This window comes from Bactrocera tryoni, chromosome 3, assembly GCF_016617805.1.
Source record: "Bactrocera tryoni isolate S06 chromosome 3, CSIRO_BtryS06_freeze2, whole genome shotgun sequence".
NCBI classification, from domain to species: Eukaryota; Metazoa; Arthropoda; class Insecta; order Diptera; family Tephritidae; genus Bactrocera; species Bactrocera tryoni.
In genome coordinates, this window is record NC_052501.1 from 56,883,669 (window position 1) to 56,906,855 (window position 23,187).

At 34.7% G+C, this 23,187-nt stretch overlaps 1 protein-coding gene across 6 annotated transcripts; it reads right to left on the minus strand.

The window, feature by feature from the left end:
• Positions 1–694: 694 nt before the first annotated feature.
• On the minus strand, positions 695–22,125 carry LOC120771680 (proton-associated sugar transporter A-like). 6 transcript variants are annotated; one of them, XM_040099805.1, is made up of 9 exons: positions 21,994–22,125; positions 21,024–21,246; positions 4,304–4,385; positions 2,254–3,061; positions 1,975–2,177; positions 1,550–1,897; positions 1,360–1,490; positions 1,116–1,290; positions 695–1,046 (listed from the first exon to the last, which is right to left on the minus strand). In XM_040099805.1, exons 4-9 carry the CDS (start codon positions 3,017–3,019, stop codon positions 825–827), a joined length of 1,845 nt encoding a protein of 614 aa, XP_039955739.1. In that variant the 5' UTR covers positions 3,020–3,061; positions 4,304–4,385; positions 21,024–21,246; positions 21,994–22,125; the 3' UTR covers positions 695–824. The 6 variants fall into 6 exon arrangements, with proteins under 6 accessions (XP_039955739.1, XP_039955740.1, XP_039955737.1 ...); XM_040099806.1 differs by lacking the exon at positions 21,024–21,246; XM_040099803.1 differs by having other exon boundaries at positions 21,024–22,125.
• Positions 22,126–23,187: the final 1,062 nt, after the last annotated feature.

Genomic DNA, 23,187 nt, shown 5'->3' on the forward strand with positions numbered 1-23,187 from the left:
AGCGTTTTTCATCAAATGAAGAGGTCATAATGGCTGCTGAAGCCTATTTTGCAGACCTTCCGGATTCTCACTCCAGGGATGGGATCCACAGATTGTAGCAAGTGTATTAATGTTCAGGGAGACTATACTTAATAATAAAGTGTATTTTGAATCATAAAATTGTATTTTTCTTATCAAACAACAAAACTTATTGAACAACTTGGTAATTTATAACTTGTGATCTAAGTCTATGCGGACAGTCCCGCTTCGATTCAGGCCTTGAAGTATAACATCACGCGTGTCATTCGAAATGCTCGAAGGAGTCATCGAAAATTGAACTCAACGGATGGACCATCTGAGAAGTAGCCGTGGTAAACATTTGAAAGAGATAATTTTCAAAAAATAAATTCCAAAGAATGTTCTTTCGAATGATAATAAACATTCGCCGTTAAATTTGAAGTTTCTGTATTTTTTCTTTAAAAAAGTAGAGAACCTCGAAATAGATCACTCTTTATGAAAGCTATGTTGTAGTCACTCGATCTGAAAAATCTATTCGATAATTATATCGTTGCAACAATCAAATTTCATAAAGACATCTCCTATCCTACAGTGGTCCTAAATGTTTTATCTTTGGACCTTTGATGATTCCTACTTTTCATTAGGGTCTAGCATGCTGAAAGAACTTTTTTTAACTTTAAAGAATATTATTAATAAATTAAAATACTTTAAATCTTTCAAATTTATTTAATTCGCATAAATTTACAAGAAAACATTTTTAAGCCTAATAATTTCATGGGATATGAGTCATTTTTGGTATCTAATCTGTGAAATAATGATATTGAACCTTAAACGTATAAGACAAAAGTGGCTGATATTGCTGCGAAAAATGCTAAAAACGTAGACGCATATAATATGGCACACGTTGTCTGCATCCAGGAAATCAATGGACCTATGGACAGCGAGATTACCAGTTGCGCTATAAATACCATACTACTTATGATGGCCACGTCGGTGCCCAAACCACGCGCCTGTTTTAGCGGAACCGACTCACCATTATGCATGCGGAACTACAAATGGGCAAAGAAAATACAAATAGACTAAAATTTAGTTATGAGCAGCAGTGGTAAAGTACTTACACAATCTTTGGCATGATAATTGGCCACCAAAATGTATGGAATTGTAAAAATAGTGCCGTATAATATGCCGGCCGAAGTGCTGAATACAATTACACCCCACTTGGTTGGCCAAATGGCCAATATCAGCATACCGACGCCATAATACACAATACCAGTAATATAGACAACCTTAGTGCTGAAAAAACAAAGAAGCGGAATATTGTGACACTGTTTACAGCAGTTATTATAATCATATGTGACTTACCCTAACAGTTTCCTCAGCTTTGATACTGCTATTGAGTAAATGGAGCAGGATAGAGCATACACAGACATGCCCCAGCAGCCAAAACGAACGCCAGCTTCATATAACTGAGCTGCTTCTGTGCCCGGCAAAGCCTAAATATGAAGGAAACTCTTGAAATATGTACGACAGATCAATTGAGACAGGAACTCACCGTTGGATCACCATTGAATACAGCTTCACCCACAAAGTCCGTGAAATACAAACAATATGTCACATGACCCATCCAGCAAAGCAGATTCGTTAAAGCGAGTATGCGCATTGAAGTCGGCATGATAAAAATACTCTTCAGGTACTTCGTCAAAGTTATGGGCGTATCCACACATTCATCTAATTCAATAGCCATAGTGCTATTGTTATTTGTGTTATTTGATTGAGATGGCTCGTTTGATTTATCTGTAATTTCCTTAGATGGTGAAATACCGTTCTGATAGCTCCCCATTGGAGTCATTGTATTGTAATTCTTTTGGGCTGTAGCATTTTGTAACTCCAGCACATCAGTCTAAATCGGAAAAGCTCATAATTAATGCAAAGGCCTAAACAACCACTGCTTGAATAATAGGTACGTCAAACTCATACCTCTTTAATGTAGTATATGGCATTGTTCTTTTTACTGATTTCCTTCTTGATAGCTGACGCTGAAAGAGGTCTCAACATTTCGTCACGCTCAATCAGGTTTAGCGGAATTTCGCGGAACGTTGTAATGGTGACAAAGTAGCAAATTATGAATATAACGGTAACCATTCCGAAAACTGTAGGAATATTACCGCCAAGTGCTGCACCTACAACCATTATTACGAGCATATATGTATTTCATAGTAACATACAAGTCGTACAAGAAAATTTAATTGTACAAACCAAATTTTGTTTTCTCCCAATTGATACCTCCAATAGCGTAGCCAATTGTACCACCGAATCCTGCCAGTAGTGAAAAGGTGGTGAGCCCACGAGCTTGATCCTCGGGTATACACACGTCCAGCATGTACGTACGAGCCGGTGTTTGACACGTGTCAGCATCCAAATCTAACATCACCATACCCAAAATTGTCAATATTGCAGCAAATTTGAAATTGGAAGGTAATGGGCCCTCTGCACTGTCCACTTCACTTGATACCAAGGCAGCCGCTAATCCCTCATTCACAACACTCAAATTGCTGGTTATTGTTACATTATAGCCGATATCACCCAATAATATCCCAAGATCCTTTCCCCATGGTACCAATATCAAGCCAAGTAATATACCCACCGACAGGAAAGTAATAATCGGTCGACGTCTTCCCCAATTAAGTGTACAACGATCACTTAGCGAACCTAATAGCGGTGAGATAAAAAAACCGATTATCGGCGAAACTCCCCAAGCCATAGTCATGAGTTTGTGGTCAATGCCAATCTGTAACAATATCGGCGAAACAAAAGACGTTTCTGCGGCATAGGCGAACTCAATGGCCATCGCAATGACGGATAGTCGGAACATTTCGAAACGTGTCTTGCGACGAAAGACATGGGAGTAGTCGTATTTCTGATTACGTGCATGATTCTCTCGTGTTTTCAGCATATACTTTATCATAGGATTCTTCGTGGACGACATACTGTGCTCGTTAGAGCCGGCAGCAACACCAACCATTTTTGGAGTTTATTTGTCCTATCTTTGGGTTTAAAATCCGACCTGGAAATAAAAATTTACAAAGGTTTTTATTATAACTATAAAAGCAAAGAATTATTAAATCTAGTCATTGATTAGCTTACATATAAGTCTTTATTCAAATTGATTTTAATGAGTCAATATGTTTCATTATCTCTATTATTTGATAGCCGGCTGTTTAGTTCATAAAATTAGCTTGGCTACCTTGTGTCTTAATTATCACCACGAACAAGAGACCCTTTTGGGAGGAATGAATTCCAGTCGAAGCGGGCAATTTAACAGTATAGGCATACGTATGTAAGTACATATGCGGAAAATGATTCAGTGCGCATCGCTTACGCAAAAGTAAGCGAATGCGCGAATATCATATTCTAAGCGCACTATTTGAATCCAAAAGCACCAGAAATCGGTATATACATATGTATGTATTTATGACTATACATTGCATACATTAGTGCAGTATATATAATTATAAGAGGACTGTCCGTATGTAAGAAAAGGTTTTAAAAGAGAATTACAAAGCCTAAAACTCTGACTGATTGGATTGAAGAGGGTTGTCATATGTCGCAAATGCTAAAGTTTACAATTCTATACTTAAATTCGTAATCAGGGCACCTTAAATACCCTAGAGATCTCTTAGGACATCAGTCGGAAATTTCTCTTTGAGATTTGTTGAGTACTGTTAAACTTTTGAAGTAAAAGCTGTATGAGATAACAGAACACCGAAAAATTAAATCAATTGTATGATCTAAAGAAACACCAAGCGCAAGGACACATAACAAAAAAGTACTTCAGAACTCAAAAATTTTCAAAATAAATGTTTAAATATATCACTTTAGAGTACACTTATAAAAGAAATTTCACTGTCATCACTATCTTACTTAACCAGAAAACTATTACTGGATCCTGAGCATTTACCATTTTTTGAGTAGTGAAAGTTTTGCATTTGGTGTGCGTATGAGATGTGGCTCTTTTCTAGTGAGTGTGCGATGTCTACATATAAACCCACGTGCGTATAAGCATTCCAATTTAACACGGCGGATGATTGGGTTAGCTGGATAAAGTCATTAGAAAACGCGATTCGAGAAATAGGTCTTAAAATTATTCTCCACCAGACCCACCTAAACCAATATTTTGAAGCCTGTCATTTAAATAAGAACTCAATTTTATAATTACCACTTGCAAATGTTTATACATATACTTATGTAGTTGTTTATTAATTCGAAAAATTTGGTAAATTTTATTTTTATTATCAAAAAAGCTTACCGATTTGTTTCAAGCTTGTTCCCAGACTCTTTTGTAAGCTCAATAAATTTCAACACTTTTACAGGGTGGCGAACGAATCGTGCTAAAAAGACAAACCGTAATAACATTGCTAGTTATTTTGAGATTATAATTAAATTTTTTGTTTATGAATTATTGGCATACAGAGTCCGTTTTTACGTGAATTCCTGCCTACAAAAGCCTAACTCCACGGTGCTTTCTATTGTTAGAAGCACGTAGATCAATACAATGCGTTGATCAAGCATGAGCGCATTCTGCACTTATACCTTGGTTCCAATTGGTTCGGGTGGGACGCCCTAGCCGCCTTGGTCGGGTTCGATGCCGACCTAAAACCTCTGCCGTACTCTGGGTCCGACACCCGGCCGCAATGCGACTCCACATTGGACAAAGGCCCTGCCTGCATTTGGGTTTAAACCACAGCCACCACGAATCTCCCAAAGGGCCAAACCCAATTAATGTATGAATATGAAGTCTATACTATCATTTCAAGCTGAGTATTATAGCACTTGTTCCGACTTAGACCATGATGACATTCAAACCAAGACCTGTAAATATCATACACAGTGCATGTGGATTTTAGTCCGATACAGTAAAGAAGGTTTGGATAGTGCAGCTTCACCATGCTTTGTAGAGCGTCAATTCGGTCCAAAAGAAATTCAGATGGGTTTTTGGCCGCCCTCGAGTAGATGGACCATTATGAGATTGATAATGTTTGCGGAATCTGGAGATATCGCAAGAAGGCCGTAACATCGAGATCCGTATGTTCGTTTTCAAAAAACATTCGCGACTGTTGCACCGTCAATTCTGGCAAATCCAAGAGTACAACTTGCAGTTAGCAGACGGTCATTACAAGGGACAAATCATGATGACTTATCGTTTTCGTACAAAATTCAAATAACAAGCCGGTTAAACCCTCTAGATTTGTCTATTCGCCTAAAATTTTTCCAAACAAATATTGAAAATTATGTCTGATGAGGCCCATGCAAATGTAAGCAAGCAAAATTGCCGTATATGGAGGGAATCAAATCCAGAAAAAATCCACGAGACGGAACTTCACTTACAACTGTGTCGCACGCAGTTTCATCAAGGTGTATTGTCGGGCCATACTTCTTTGAAGAAAACGATGTAACTGTATCAATTTACAGATGTTGAATAAGTTTTTTTAACCAGTTCTATATAGAGGTAAAACCATGATATGGCATAAACTTGAAAAACAATAAAATTTCATAGATACGTGTTAAGAAAAAACCATAAAAAATATTATATATGTATGTATGTATATTCCCCAAACAGAATATATTTTTATGTTTTTCATATATAAAAGGGAAAAGAGTATATAAATGATCAGCATGTCGAACTAAGTCCATTTAGCCATATCCATCTATACAATGCACGAAATAGTCTCCCACTTTTTGAAATATCGAAAAATTTTCACACGACCCCCAAAAAACTGCTTATTTACCGAGGCCGCCGATATTGGACCACTATATTTATTTCATAAAAAATCGTCACCTAATTGGGCATAAATGATTGCCGAGACAATCCTACAACTTCTGAATATATTGTTCGAATCGGACCACTACCTATATAATATAACTTCTTCAAGAAATTTAACATGGATTATAGCTAAAATATTGGAAAAAATTCCTTAGGTGGTTCAGCAAATCAAACCAAAATTAAATATTGGGTAATCGAAAAAGTCTCTTCGTATTTCATCAATAGATGTCATTGCAGTCGTATATCTCCACTGCTAACCAATCACATTGTATTATACCATATAGTGTTAAAAAGGTTATTTGACCAAAAAAAAAAAAAATTAAATGCGGGGAAGTTGAAAAAAAGTTACAGCTGTTCTAAAATTATTGAAAATAATGAAGAAATGTATAAAAAAGGGACCACCAATGAAACCAATTAAATTTGCGAAGTTTACGGAGACGTGTTAACAATGGTTTGCTCGTTTCCGTTTCGGAAATATCTTTGAAAAAGTCGATGAAATTATGGAAAGATATAAACAGCCATAGCATCACTAGGGAACTTAAAATTCATCATCAAAGGGTTTTGAACCATTTAAAAAAGGCTGGCTACAAAAAGAAGCTCGATGTTTGGGTATTACATGAATTGTCTGTGAAAAATTTAATAGAAAAAAAAAACGAATTAACATCTTCGATTCTTTGCTAAAACGAAATGAACGATTGATTCTACATTTTACTGTCAACAACTGAGGAGATTGAAGAGAGCAATCGAAAAACGGCCAGAACTGATCAACAGAAAAGGCTTTGTCTTCCATCAGGACAACGCTAGACCACACACATCTTTGCTGACTCGGCAAAAACTAGGAGCGCTTGGCTTGGGTTTTGATGCATCCACCATATAGCCTTGTTTCAGTTAATGCAAAACTCTCTTAATGGAGTAAAGTTGGCTGCACGAGAGCCAGTGAAAATTGGCAAAAAGTGGTCGACCAAAATGATACATAGAAAGAAATAGCAAATGAATTGCCCTTGGATAGGTTTTCATGGCAAAAAAAATTATTTTATTAAAATTCTTGAATTCGGATTGAGTAATTTAATTCGGACCTTTTGTACATTATTGAGCTTACCTTTGACAATATGGGGAAGTTTTTTTGTCAGTTTTTTAGACGCGTTTTTCTCAAAACTACGTTTTCAAAGTCCGTGTTCACTGTCATTTCAAAACTACTTCAGCGATTCATTTCAAACTTTGTACATATTTTTGACACATAAAATACATCCCCCCATAGTTTAGTATTTTTTTGTTTTTACATTAAGGGTGTTGTCCACCCATAATAGTTTTCACTCTAAATGGCCGCCAAAAATTTTTAAATGAAAAAATATTATCAGAGAACAATGGGGATTTGGTTATAATTTGACTAATTTTTCTTGGTTTTTATACTCTCGCAACAATGTTGCTAAGGAGAGTATTATAGTTTTGTTCACATAACGGTTGTTAGTAAATCCTAAAACTAAAAGAGTCAGATATAGGGTTATATATACCAAAGTGATCAGGGTGACGAGTAGAGTCGAACTCCGGATGTCTGTCTGTCCGTCCGTCCGTCCGTGCAAGCTGTAACTTGAGTAAAAATTGAGATATCATGATGAAACTTGGTACACGTATTCCTTGGAAGGAAGCTGCACCCAGGTTTTTTTTTTTAATTGAAAATGGGCGTGGCCTCGCCCACTTATGGACCAAAAACCATATCTCAGGAACTACTTGACCGATTTCAATGAAATTCGGTATATAATATTTTCTTAACACCCTGATGACATGTACGAAATATGGGTGAAATCGGTTCACAACCACGCCTTCTTCCAATATAACGCTATTTTGAATTCCATCTGATGCCTTTTCTGTATAATACGAGTATATACATTAGGAACCAATGATGATAGCGGAATAAAAATATGTAAATGACGTATAATGAAATCTCGATTATCACTTTATCATGCAAGAGCATAAAATGTTCGGTGACACCCGAACTTAGCTCTTCCTTACTTGTTTATTTTCGGATAATTTCCAGCCGAGTTATGGTGAACACCGCAAAGTGTTTTTTTCTCAAGACGTTCTGGGAGAAGCTCTATTATCAGCTTATGCTTTAATATTTTTACATGAAAAAATTATCCTAGATTGTCAAAAGTATGCCTCAATAATGCACAAACGGTCCGAATAAAATTACTTAATCCATATTTAAGAAATAATTTCGCAAAAAAAAATCTTTTTTCGCCTTAAAACGCTTACCATAAAAAATGTTTCTCTGGCGTACATACACAAAAATTGACAGTCATTTTACTGTTCATTTTTTCAGTGGTGACAGAAAGACTAAAAACAGTGACGTTCAGTTGTCAAACAAACTGCTCGTCACGACTGACCTAAAAATGTGAGGGCATTTGTGAACCCACAAGCAGTTTCTTGCAGTCATATTACATTAGTTCACACATCGGTTTGATCTCTATCACGATATGTGGCACAGTAAAAGTTATTCACAATTGGTTTGCTCACTTCTAGTGCCATAGCAAATAAATCAGCAACATTCAGCATATTTGTATACATGTATGCATCTATGTATGTATGCTCTAGTTGTTGATTCCCATTGAAATGTGTTGCTATTTGGTTCAAGTTCGATGACATGCTAACCAAGAGAACTTGATCAGTTATTCATTAGAACTGTTGATTGATTACAATATATACTCTTATATTGTATATACACTTTAATACATACATATACATATAAATATACAGAATGAGTAAATTTGTATATTATTTAATCAGTAATCTGTTTTTCATATAGATAGATAAAACATTTAATTCCTAGATTGTATTTAAGTCGACAACTTGAGTATTGCAGAGAAAGTATTCTTAATCTAAATATATTCTCCAACTCTATATGTAAGTTGTATGTATATATATATATATATATATTAGGAATATTAAAAATATTTGACACAAATCCTTCCTGATATACAATACTTACATATACATATATCCGTTCGTATATGTATGTAGAGTACATTTAATTCTGTTAGTAGTCTCTAGTCACTATTTGAGACATTTGAGGTAAAGTCTCAGTTTGTAACATTCACAACACACAAACAAGCGCGACAGGCTGCAAGCGACATCTGTCAAATATTAAAATACACATTATGGGCACAGTTATTTAGACAGCTGCACGTTTACACGACTGCAGGCCGTCAGTTGTTGCTCTCGCTAACTTGAAAATATTCTTAAATTTACCGACGACAGTAGAGTTGACAGTGGGGAGGAGTGATACCATTTATATGTAAAATTTAAAATTACTCAAAGCTCTAACAAACCTGACGTTATTTTACAAATAAGAGCATAAAATAGCTTTGTTATATAATTTAAAATAACAATTGATAATTTAAAACAAAAATATTTACCTATTTACTTATGTTTGGCATCAAAAATTCCACTATGAACAAAATATTAAAATTTCATTGAAGTGAAAGGTATTAGTATGGCCACAACGAAATTGTGTTATGTCGCTGCCTTCTTACAAATGTTCATGTAGAGGGATTCACGACGCCATTTACAGTGCCATGTCGTGTCGCGCTCTATGTGTTCAGGACTGCAGTCTCTAGTCATTCGTTACAAAATATTGTCTCATATTTTTCACCTGATAGTTAACAGGTCACAAAACTAAAAATAACTTTTGTTTGCCGTATTGGATATACTGATACTTCAATTACTGAGATCATCTAGGTACTCAAACACGAAAGAGTTACAAATAAATCAATTTCACATAAATTTCGTAATTATTCTGAAATAAAGTCAACATATGTACATATATTTATATTAACCAGTTGCTACACAATATTATAGTTTTGTTCACCTAACGGTTGAACGTATCACCTAAAACTAAGCGAGATATAATGTATATAGGGCTATTCATATATAAATGAAAAGTTGAAATCCGGTTGACTGTCTGTCTGTCCGTCCGTCCGTTCGTCCCTGCAAGCTGTACCTTGAGTGAAGTACAAAAACAATTTCAAGTTCGTAGATGGGCGTAATCGGACCACTGCCACGCCCACAAATCGCCATTAACCGAAAAAGTGGGCGTGGCCCCGCCCTGTAAAAAGTTTATATAGATATCTCCTAACCCGTTTAAGCTACAACAACTACAATTGCTTCTCTTATAATCATATGAATTAGGCGCATTTTCAGCTTTAGCATTCATTTTTTTATTTCTGTAAGCAAAAATGTTTTTGATATGCTGTATTTAATGTTAAATATACATATTTTGAAATGGATAGAAAAAAACTAAAAATTTATTCATTTTATAACAAATAAACGTGTCGTTATTTAATAGAACTAGGTGTATGTAAACTTTATTGGTTCGCTGTATATAGTATATGCATTTATAAAATTGCTTGTATTTCGGTCCTCTGGTTGACGTTAAGGTATTTCCATGGCTTAGATTCTTGTAAGTTGCAAGAGTATAAAATGTTCGGTTGCACCCGAAATTAGCCCTTCTTTACTTGTTTTACTTTTTATGTGGAATTATGCTTTTTGACTGTTATATAGAAAATTTAATATTTGTTATCGACATACATACATATTTATTTTCATTCAAGTTTATAGTATTCTTTAATAACGAAATGTAACAGCTGATTAGGCCTGTTCGTTTTAGATTGAGAGTTTTTTTTATTATTACGTACTGAATTGCAAAATCGTTTCAAGTTACAAAAATTTTCTCTAATTTAAAATCTCAAATTTGGAGACTTGTGACTGTATCACAGTACAGAATTCCAGTATTTGTGTAGGTAGGACGTGATATACATATGTACATATGTATATATAGTAATATTTGATTAAAACAAGAAAAAACGTTAACTTCGGTTGCACCGAAGCTAAATACCCTTCACAGGTGCATTTCTATTAGCAACTATGTGTTCAATTTGTATGGAAGCTATATGCTATAGTTAACCGATCTGATCAATTTCTTCGGAGATTATATTGTTGCTTTAGAAAATAACATATACCAAATTTCGTGAATATATCTTGTCAAATGTGAAAGTTTTCCATACAAGCATTTGATTCCGATCGTTCAGTTTGTGTGGCAGCTATATGCGATAGTTACCCGATCTGAACAATTTCTTCGGAGATTACATTATCACCTTAGAAAATATCATATACCAAATTTCGTTATTATATCTTGTCAAATGTGAAAGTTTTCCATACAAGCATTTGATTCCGATCGTTCAGTTTGTATGGCAGCTATATGTTATAGTGGTCCGATATCGGCCGTTTCGACAAATGAGCAGCTTCTTGAAGAGAAAATGACGTTTGCAAAATTTCAAAACGATATCTTAAAAACTGAGGGACTAGTTCGTATATATACAGACAGACAGACGGACAGACGGACAGACAGACGGACATGGCTAAATCGACTCAGCTCGACATACTGATCATTTATATATATATACTTTATAGGGTCTCCGACGATTCCTTATGGGTGTTACAAACTTCGTGACAAACTTAATATACCCTGTTCAGGGTATAATTAGCCATTACTTATGTCAATTCACCTTATAAATGTTATTTGGTCCATGCAAAACAATCATTCGTCGAGGGTTTGCTGAATACAATACCGGTTATATGAGCACTAAAGGCTATGAATCCAGTGGATGTCAAAAATCGCTGTAAAAGACTCTTACAAATGAAAACATCAAGAAATTCAAGTGACTTAAGATAATCATAAAATGAAGTTGATCGAGATCACTGGCACTCAATAGATGTCAATGGAACGTGTTGGACATGTACACAAATGTTTGAGTTTGTGAAAGCTAAGTTAATGTACATATACTCAAACATACATATACATATGCTTACACACGATAAACAACAGAAAAAAAACCGGAAACGTGCGTAGAAATGTAACTGATCATCGGCATTGCCGTTTTGGTCGGGTGATGGTTTGGTTGGTAGGCAATATTTTTTATCAACTGTATTTAAAATGAAAGTTAATCTTAAGATTTGTTTGCTTAACAAAACATGTAGTACTTGCGTTTCATACTAACTAAAATATAGTCAAGAATGACAACCACGTTGGGATATTTCCTCATTTTTTCAACTCCAAACACCAAATGAAATAAAAAGAGGCTTAATGCAAAATTAAATACTGTAGTTTTATTTTAATGATAAAGATGATAAATAAATTGGTAGTTTTGCAGCATTTTTGGTAGACATTTTCGTACGCAAAGATTTTCTCAAGTGGCAACGCTGTGGATATCAATCGAACGAACGAACAGTCTGCAGACGATCAATCGAATCCAAGGCGTAAGTATCAACTTAGGCGATTGTGTACTCAATGAACATTCAAATGCATAGTACTCACTGTTCTGACCTCAATCTGCACCTATGCAAATTTATTCATATGTATGTACTATTCAATCTTTGTTCATATATACATTCATTTACATGTAAAATACTGGAGTGTTTTTATGTACCTGTAGGTGTGAAGCAAACTCCGAGTCTTTATAAATCAAAATGCTTCTCAAAAACTTTATTTGTTTTGCATTTAATTAAATTCATATAAACATGGTAAATAATAGATTAAATAAATCGGCAAACAATTCGCAAAAGTCATTTACAGACATACAAACTTGTACTTCAATATAATGTAATTATTATTGTCTTATCAGTGAATTAAGCAAAGAATAAAGAGGTTTGCAAAAGCATTCATTAATATAGGAGCAACAACAAAGTGGGGAAGTTATTTATGGACATACAAATGTACATACATATATACGGTGCGTTTGCACGCCTGTAGACGTGTGATGGATTTAATTGGGGTTAATAAAATAGTATACTTGTACTATTGATGACCGACCAACCGACGTTTGAAATGAAAAAGAAATATATGTATACATATGTATATTAGGGTGGGTCCAAAAAATTAGAAAATTTCATAAAAAGGGTATATACAGTTTGAATTTTCAAAAATTCATTTTTTTATGTTATTTTCTGAATGTATATATATTTAAGAATAAATACAGAAAATTTCATATCGTTCCGGTGGATATTTTCGAAGTTAAACGCAAACTTGATAAGGCGTTTCAGAGTGCTTGGGAGTACAAGGCCAAACTTTAAACGTGTTTTTCTCAAAATTGTGGTTTTAAAGTCGGCGACCAACATTAGGTACTTTGAAAAATAGGTTCTTATACACATCAATAACAAGCAATTCAAGTAAGAGAAAAAAATCGATTTTGACCCACCCTAATATATATGTATATAATAGTGACAAGAGCGACGCATTTATTTTCATTCACAACACTGAAAGGCGATCAAGAAGTGCCGGTATGGGCGTTGCTTGATGAATAGAGATCAACTTGCTGTTCAAATTGAATGTCTAGCTTCCATCAGTTATAATACAACAAATCTATAAGTAGTACGCAGATTGGCTTTTATATTTCAGGATCTGGCAACTATAGCGTTGCAACCTAAAAACTCAGAATTTTATCGTTTGACATTTTGATATTGTACATACTCAGAACGTTTTGACATCCAAGCTATTTTTGTGTTCTTTACAGTGACTTAAAAAGTTCATCTCGGCCAAAGAATATAATTGAGTCCCGAACAATATCGCGAGATTATTTTTCACAACTTCCGGTGTGGTCTAACTCAGCAACAGGTATAGTGAATTAAAGCAAGATCGTAGATTACTCCAAGAAGAATTTTGTGTAGGTCGTCTAAAATCAGTTGCCGTTTCGGAATATTGTTTCGGAATATTGTGATGTGATCTATCGTGAGATTGAGGTAACTAAAGCCATTAATGGGACCAGCATACATTCAATAATGCATAAATATTTCATTGTAGAAAAAATGTTTTCATGTGGGATCCCACACAATTTGTTGCGGTAGCGGTGATTCGAAACACGTCTATAACATTGTGACAGGTGATAAGTCGTGGATTTATGCGCATGAGAGTAATAGCCCTGACAGACGACAGCGCTAATATGCATTAGCGGACTTAATTTACATTTACTTGTGCATTTGACCCATGTTAATGCACAAGAATTTCGTGCATTTAGCTGAATTTACCAAATTTGAGTAAGCAACACTGCTCAAAAATGGCCGATTTTTGCTATTTTTTGACAGATGTCGCTTTTAGTCTGCTGCCTCCTTTGCGTTTACAGCATCAGAGGTAATCAGTTTTATATTGCTAATTAAATTATGTACAAGTATATTAACAAAAACAAATTTTAATATTTTTAAATGGCAGAAAATAAACAACGCACAGTTTGCTATCCATTTTTCCAATATTCTTAACTTTTTCGCACACTTTTTCCGCATTACAGTCAATTATTGCTTTCAATTTCACTCTTAAGGCGCATTAATTTTGCTCGTCTGTCAGGGCTATAAGCAGAAGTCAACAAGATGATTAGAAATGGGTTTCTATAATAGGTGAATATTTGTTTGTCGGCTGTCTTTCAAGAAATTGGGAAAACCAATCGTTAAAGGCAGATTACTCTTCATCGCGACAATTCGAACTCGGTTGATACAACTGCATTTTTAAGCAGGCAAAGCATCGATTTGATAAGATGTCCACCGTTAAGTCGTGAGTAGGCACCGAATTAAATCTTTTATTCCCGTTTTTCACCTAAAGAGGCGGTTGATGCATTCAGAACGAATGTTTCCTAGATACATCAAACAAAAGCAAACAAAAGTGCACAGATCGTAAAGGAGAATATTTTAAATAACAATAAAGCGATTTTCGATGATTAATATTTGTTTTTGTTCTCTGACTCCGAAATGTAAAAGGTAACCCGTGTATTTCACTTTCTCGAAAAAAGAATCCACCAGTCTATTTGGCGTAATGATGACACTTATGCTTACATATGTATCTACGTAAAGCAAAACTATTTGACCGATTGCTCTTAAATTTAGACACAAAGGCTCATAGTCACTTAAACTATAGTACAATACATAATAAAACATATCTTTAAGGGGCTATACCAGTATAACGCATGAAAAATTAGGCGATTTTCGTGAACTTTTTTAAGAGAAAGTACGCAATTGAATATTTCAAAAATCTTTTAACGTGATATTTTTTATTTTACATATTTGAAAAGTTTTTTAAACATAAAGATATTTCCTATACAATGACCTACAATCTTTGAAAAATATCAAAAAAATTAACAAAATGACGTAATTTAAAAAAAAAGCGTTTTTTTTTAAGGTAAAAAATGTTCGTTTTTTTAATGCCAAATTGACAATTTTCAACCAATCAGAAAGATCTTACGTCATTGTACACTAAATAAATTCAACAATACTCAGTTTTAATTTCACTTATGTATATCTAAAAAACTTTTCTTTTTTTTGAAAGTGTCACACTTGTATAGCCCTTTAAACAGATTAGTTTACACTTGTTAACATTATTTAAAAAGTTCTTCATACATTGTGTCCAACAAGAAAAAAATCGGCTTTTTCACATGAAATAATTTAAAAAAGGAAGGAAGGCTTAATTTCGGGTGTAAACGAACATTTTATACTCTGCCACTTGCATGAATCAAAGCCAGGGAAATACCTTAAGATGTAATTCGTCAACCAGGGGATCGGAATCCAATTAATTGTATATACATACAAGTACATTAGGGTGTTTTTGTTTTTTCGAACAATTAATTTTTTTCAGTCGCGAAATTCTCTTGGAAATACCCTAAAAAAAATTCCCTAAAAATTTTAGCCCTTCATTTTAACATTAAAAACTGGACCAAGGCCTGTCAAAATTTTCCATCGAAAATACACTACATCGCTTTGACTTTAGACGCATATTTCTCAGCATTGTTCACTCTACAAAAGTGCCCAGTGCAATGAAGTCGTAACTCACACCGGCGAGGTAGTACGGGGCTATAACCTGATTTTCCATGAAATTCGCATTTTTTGGTATTTACCTCGTAAATGACAAGAGTTATAGTAAAAATTCAAATGACAAATTTTATTTGCTATAAAAAAGGTCCATGGTCAAAATCGCTATCATTAATACTTCTCGAGATATTCAGCTTTTTAAGTAAGGCTGTATGCAATTTTCCTAGATTTTTTAATACATACCATCCATAAAAATTCTATAAAACCTTACTTAAAAAGCCGAATATCTCGAGAAGTATTAATGATAGCGATTCGGAAGTTCGAAAATCTTTATATTAGGTACTAGAGGACCCGTCCACGCTTCACTGTGGCTGATACATAGATAATGCTACTACTACCATCTATTTGATTTCTATTAGTTGGATTATAACTATTAGTTAATGAGATATAGCATTTTTATGAAGCAACTTGTGTTAGTTTTCTAGTGTTAATAAAGCATTGCTTTCTGGGGGAAAATACTGTTGAATTTGGGCTCAGGGAAATCCACCGATGAAAAGATATTTGCTAAGCTTAAAGAGGCGAAAGCTCTGTTCAAAGTGGGTGCCTTGCAAGTTCATAATCCAACAAAAACAACGAATAACTGATTCTGAGAAGTGATTGAGTCTTCTTTAATCGTAATAAAACCGAATTTTTGCGTCGGTGTGTGACAATAGAAATATAACTCCATTATTTCCCACTGAAGTCCAATCAACTGTCATTCTAGTGGACTGCACATGATGAACCGGTTCTCAGGCGTGGAAAGACGAAAAAGTCAGCTGGAAAGGTTATAATATCAGTCTTTTGGGATGCACGTATAAAACATACTCAACGATTGATTACTTAGCGTATTTGGTTGTAGTTATTTCCTACTATTCCAAATACTTAGCAATAGTTTTATTTTTGAGGAAGAATCTGTTTAAAATTGTACGCATATATTCAATTGATTCCTACAAACATAAATTTTGAACAAATACTTACATATGATTTAAATACAATTTTTGTATTTATGAGTTGTATGTATGTATGAGTGGTTAGCGGGGTTATCTTCCGATTTCAACCACTTTCACACTGTCGGTAGGAGTTCTTATAATATTTGTGATGGGCAAATTTGTTTGTTGTAGCTTTAGTGGCTTGAGAAATATATACATACATTAAACTTATTAGAGGGCGGCGCCACTCCCACTTTTCAGAATTTTTCGCCCTCAGGTACCTCTTGCTACTAAAATTTCACTTAAACACTTTTTGGTGCACAAAAATGTGGATGACTTGGCAAGTAGCGGCATTTATAGAGCTACCTCAGAACGCGACGATTTGGTTATAAGGAACATTTTACAAGCTAACCCAACCATATCCTTGAGAGCACCAAACCAAGATTCTTCACAGACAAGTTCTCGTATTGAATGACGAACACAATTAAGCATGCTTGGTCCACTAAAAGTGGTAAGCTACTCTACTGATCAGGTTTAAGGATACTTCACAAGACAAGGACTTGGTAAACTAATCATATTCAGGAAATATTTGGATGCCAACTTCATGAGAACGATATACCGTCGTGGACTTCCGCCAACATCAGATACGTGATTTGAGGTAGGAATGCGGTATTGGTTTCTTCAATGACTCAAACATCGGAGTCGCTTGTGTAGCAGATGGGAAGAAGAAAAAATTATAGCTTTATTAGATTGGCCCTCACAGTGGTTAGATGCGAAACCGATCAGAAATGTTCGGGCACTTATGAAAAAGTTGCGATCAATAAACCAATTAAAACGGTAAATATGGCGAAATTTAACATAGTCATGTGCTGAAAAATTAGTCGTTAGCATGTATTCCCGTTGTAATGAAGTTATAAAAAATGGTAGTGACTGGACGCCTACTAATATATTTGAGCATTGAATAAATAAAAATAATTTTATAATTTAGACTTTTTTAAGTCGGTTGCTTTCTTGTTAAACCAACTGTACATACTTGAAGTAAAGATTGATCCGGAAAATTTGTAGAAACTATGGATAAATATAAATAAATAAACACTAATGCCGAATTCAAACGAACATCAAATTAGTTTTGAGGTTATTTTACATTAGATGTAGCCAACCAAGAAAGCATATTAAAAACTGCATAACATTTTTGCTAACTAATTGATTAATTTGTTGATGGCCGTGAAAGTTCCTCAGCAGGCTATTGTATGATAACTCTTTCAAACATCACATTATTGGTGTTTATTATATAATATTATAAAAAAGATTCTAATTTGAATAATCCCCGGATCCCAGTCTCTTATGGCATATAAAGTATACATATGTATGTATTTAGAAAATAATTCTCGTCAAAACTTAGGTACTTTGTTTATATTTCCGCTATTTTCCCTGCATATCTAAAGGTGTTAGATCTGAGATATTGATTAATAATGCCAATTTTAAAGAATCTGAACAATTATTTTACTTAAAAAACGCAGTATTATATTAGTTTAAACATATTAATATACAAAAAGACAAACTCGGCAGATTTGATAAAGTGATAACAGTAACCGGTTTTATTTGTGTATACGTATACCTGCCGTCTATGGGTAACATACATATACAATAGTACGTCTGCCTGTATGCTTCGGTGTGGTTATCAGCAATTGGCATTAGTGTAAAACAACAGGTTATCTCGTTGCCTCAGCAATGCCGCTTCAGTAAGCGTGCAGTGCTGATTTTTATTCAGCATCTGTGTGGAAAATCCTTGAAAACGGTTTAAAACAGCCGCATACATTTTGGCAGTTTCAATATCAACGACAAATTCGCATAAATTAGCAACATTAAAATATATTTTGTTTATCCACTTTCCGATGAGCAGACACTCGCTTACTGATATTTCATACGCTCACCTTAACTTCACCATTAGCACATCTGTCCTAAGTTTTCATAGTTTGCATATTTCAATGAATGGCTCATGCCGGCTCGGCCCGGCGAAATAGTCAAGTTAGACAAATTACTTTTTTATATCCTGAACAGATATAAGCTTAGAAAAGGCAGATAATTTGGAAAATTTTCCTTATCAGATCGCTTGCAAACTTATATTATTATATCTTTGTTTAATCTATCAAACTGATTTATTTTATACACCTAATTTCTGAGTAAAATTATTTATAAATGACTAAGGCACGATTTACCACCCCAATTAAATATAGAGATAGCAACCATTTTGAGTTTTGCTTTCTTAGTGGAATAAGTCTAAATCAGGAAAACAAAAATTTCTGCAAATTGATAAAGTTGTGCACTGTATTATTTGTATTAAAATTAGTTTATTGTAATGACAATAAATAAAATTGAGCTGTATAAAAAAAGTTTATTGTAATGACAATAAACAGAGAAGACAAATATATGCAGGAAAAGGTTAAAATATGGGCATACAAATTATCAAAATAGAAAAAGCAACATTTTCGAATGTTAGAATTGCAATTTACTCTTGTTTAGGCTAGCGATAGAGCAGATTATAGTTTGAAGTAAACCTGTAAAAGATTTAAACACACAAATTATTTATGAATGCACTTTTTTAAAGGCATATTTATGAATTTGATCCCACTTACATATGTATACATACATACTATATATGCACATATTGTATAAGCAAATTTAATTATTGGTTTTCGTTTAAAAGTGAAAACTATTTTAATGGTAATTGTAATTGTGGGAAATAAAAATTCCAAATTGTCAGTGTGGAATGACAATGAATTGTCGCGATGTAATCGGATCTGGCTTGTTGTGTTTATCACACATTGCGGCCTTCCTCAACGTATTCAGTTTCACTCTCAAGACTCCTACACCTTCAATTTTCATTACTCACTTTTGATCAATATCCAGTCCTACGGTACGATTAGACATGGCTACCATTATTTCAACTATCTTTGATATCAAAAAATTAAATAAATAATTTAAAATTTAAGTAAACTGTATAAAGTGATTCCCCCGGCAACATAGGAACCAAATTGAGCTGTATAAAAATAGAGGTGTATAATAATTTCCTTTTAATTTTTGTATCAATAAACCAATGCATAACCACGTATACGTCCCAACGAATAATAAATGATCTTCTGGAAGAACTTGAGCAAAGAGTTGGTGAAGCCATTGCTCTTATGGTAAAAGGACAATTTCTAACTACCGCCAACCAACTAAAACTGAAATGCTTTTATTTACCAAGAGGTATAAAACCCCAGGCGTTCCTTCTTTGGAGGCTACTGTCTTCAACTTGTTTCTAAGGTGAAATAACTAGGCGAGCGTTCGAAAAGGCTAGGATGCTTGAACGTGTCCATAAAATGGCTCTTATCGGCTTCACTGGTGCATTGCGGACTACACCAACAATATCACTTAATTCCATTTTACACTTAGCGTCCGTGGACATTGTCGGCGAAGGTCGCTCTAAGGCTGAGGGCACGAAGACACGCTGGAATTCTCTCCTCCTTAAAATTCCTGAAAAATTTGCAAAACTGCGTCGCAAAGGCTACTCTTTTTCTGCTCGCATATACTTATGTAGACAAGTAATATATGTATGCACGTATGGCTCGAAGCTGGAAGGAAGATTGGATGACGGAGTTCTTTATAAGGAGTCTTCCATCAAGGTTAGTTTTAGGCTACGGGACCACTATTATGTTTTTCAGGCTGCTTTTAAGAATACACTGTTACGAAGTAAAGCCACTTTCAAAAAGGCGAGCATCCACTCCGACAGCAGAGCAGCAATACTAGAGTCGACCTCGCTAGCTATGTGTTCAAAGTTGATCAAGGAGTATCAATTCTTAAGAGTTGCGAGAGTATAAAACGTTCGGTTACATCCGAACATAGATCTTCCTTACTCGTTTAGTTTTAATATGAGCGTTATAAAAATTACCTTATTTCAATCATCCAACAATTTTACTTAAAACTCGCAAAACTTTAACACAACAATTGGCATTTAAGCATATCGAAACTTACACTAAAATTTAATTATAGTACAAAAGTTATATATATTAATAAATATATTATGATTTTTTAACACTATCTCTTTAATAAATAAATTATTATGAATTAAAAAACCCCACTGGGTTCGATAGATATTGCCATCAGTGAAAATAGCAGCAGGTATTTGAGAAATTGAAATGTATTTAACCTGCAGTCCACTGGGCTTAAATAACATAGGTATTCTAACTAGTGTGAAATTAGGTATAAACGCCAAGCGAAAACTAGTTACAAAATTCTCATGGTTCTCATTACTCATTACTCTCATAGTTGAAAGATTTTATGCAATAACAATTCTTACCATAGTTTAAGCAACTTATTATTTTTAACTACCAAAATTTTTCATAAAAACCACTCACCTTATTAAGATATTGGAGCATATACAATAGAAAATAGGAGTAGGTCGAATATCTACGCCAATATCACTGTACTTGTCCCGTTCAGCTACACTGAGACTCTAAGTTTTTCAACCAACAATTAACTTGATCGATTTACCAACACTCACGAAACTTCTTTCATTAATGATCAATGAAGTCTTTTGTGTTTTAAGTGTTAATAATTTTGTCAAGTGTTGTTCGAAATCTATGGATTTGCGTTTACATAAATTATTAAACATAAAATATATTTGTAACTTTTTTAATTTCGACTTGAGATTGCAATCCTTCTCCAGTGCGACGATCTCGAATTTTTTATGACAACTTTTAGATGCGTCGAATAGATATTCCGGGTTTCGTTTGTTTCGATAGGGTGGCGGCTGCAGTGTATACGGTGACACTTTCATAACTCTGACCATACAAGGGGCGCAAACAAAAGCACTATCACTATCAAATATTTATTTGATCCAATATTTAACTAATAAAACGAATGATATTTCACGCAATTTTTGAATTTTATAATCACAATTATACGATCTAAATTGTACCTATTTTATTATTTTTCGTGGCTGTCCTTTCGCAAATTTGCATAATTTGTCTGTTGACGTAGACAAAGCATGAATGTGACTCTTGAAATCAAATAATAAATTTTCCGCGAATGTTTTCCACTCAGCGAAAATATTTTAACTCAATACAGTAATATTTTCTGCGACCTTAGCGATTTTTTACTTGCAGAAATTTTCCTTTTAACAAAAATAGACACTTTTACGGCGTCTCGACGTCAAATGAGTTTTCACTCTGATAGAACACAAATCAGTAGATATTTATTTGTATATATTTATAAGTATATTAGCTTGTATATTAAATGCTCCGAAGGCACTACGCAAAATTAATGTAGACACATATTTATGTATGTATGTTTGTTTGTTAAGTTGGTTTGTCTGGACCAGCTCACTTGCGTTTGGTGATCTTCTTGTTCGGTTTAGTGATCCACTAAAAGTCCGTTGTTGCTTCGATCTTTTATGTTGCGTTGACTACTGAACGGCTGCAAATACTCTGTACGACTGCCCACTCGCTCATCGTGTGGGCCGATTTATGCTTTTCTTTCAACGGCCAGCTCAACGTGCCATTTCGCCAGTTCTCGCACTGAGATGTTTTCGAGAACGACGCTGGGAGATAGTCGCCTAGATAGGCGTCGGTGCTTTGAGCATACAACTAAATAATTGTAGTTGCTCACGAATCAATTGCGGCGAATTTAGTTGGTTAATAGCACGTACTAATATTTAAACTTGCGATAATCTTCTTACCACAATTGAAATATTATCACGATATACCGATGCCAATATATATCTACATACATGAATATCGTCACCTAGAATGCAAAATAACGTAACATCACTTTTCATAAATTTCCACGTGAAGGAAAAACGATATAATAGAAATCACTCATATTAAAACAAATGCTTATGATATATACTTATATATTATATATGTAATATGAAGTATTAAATCGTAAGCAATAATGCAAGACTGCCGACACTACTCTCGCAAATGGTGGAGAACAACTACAGAGATGATCATCATAAGCGAGCAATACAAAACAGAAAAGAAATTAGCTGGCTAGAAGATAGCAGCTCAACCGCCGCTATATGGCTACCACCAGGGAGTAACGGCGCCACTGTAAGCAATGGGAACGGCAACGGTTTCGTGTGGGCCAAGTGGGAAATTTTTACAGTAATCAGCTGCTACTTGACGCCAAGTGATAGTACACAGGCATTCCAAGAAAAGCTCGACAATATAAAGGATACAGCCAGGACTATAGAAGGCCAATTGATTATCGCCGGAGACCTAAACGCCAGAGCCGTAGAGTGGGGTATGACAAACACTGACTCGAGAGGAAAGCACATTCTAGAAATGGGTGCGCGGCTAGGTCTAGTATTGCATAATACGGGGAATGCAACCACGTTCAGAAGACCGGGATGCGAGGAAAGCACACCAGACATTACCCTATCAACAGAACGCATGGCAGGCTCAATAAAGAACTGGAGAGTCCTGGAGGATTACACTGGCAGCGATCATCACTACATCTCATTTATGATCGACACGGGAACAAGCACTAACCAGCAGAGGAAAACAACTGGAACACGAA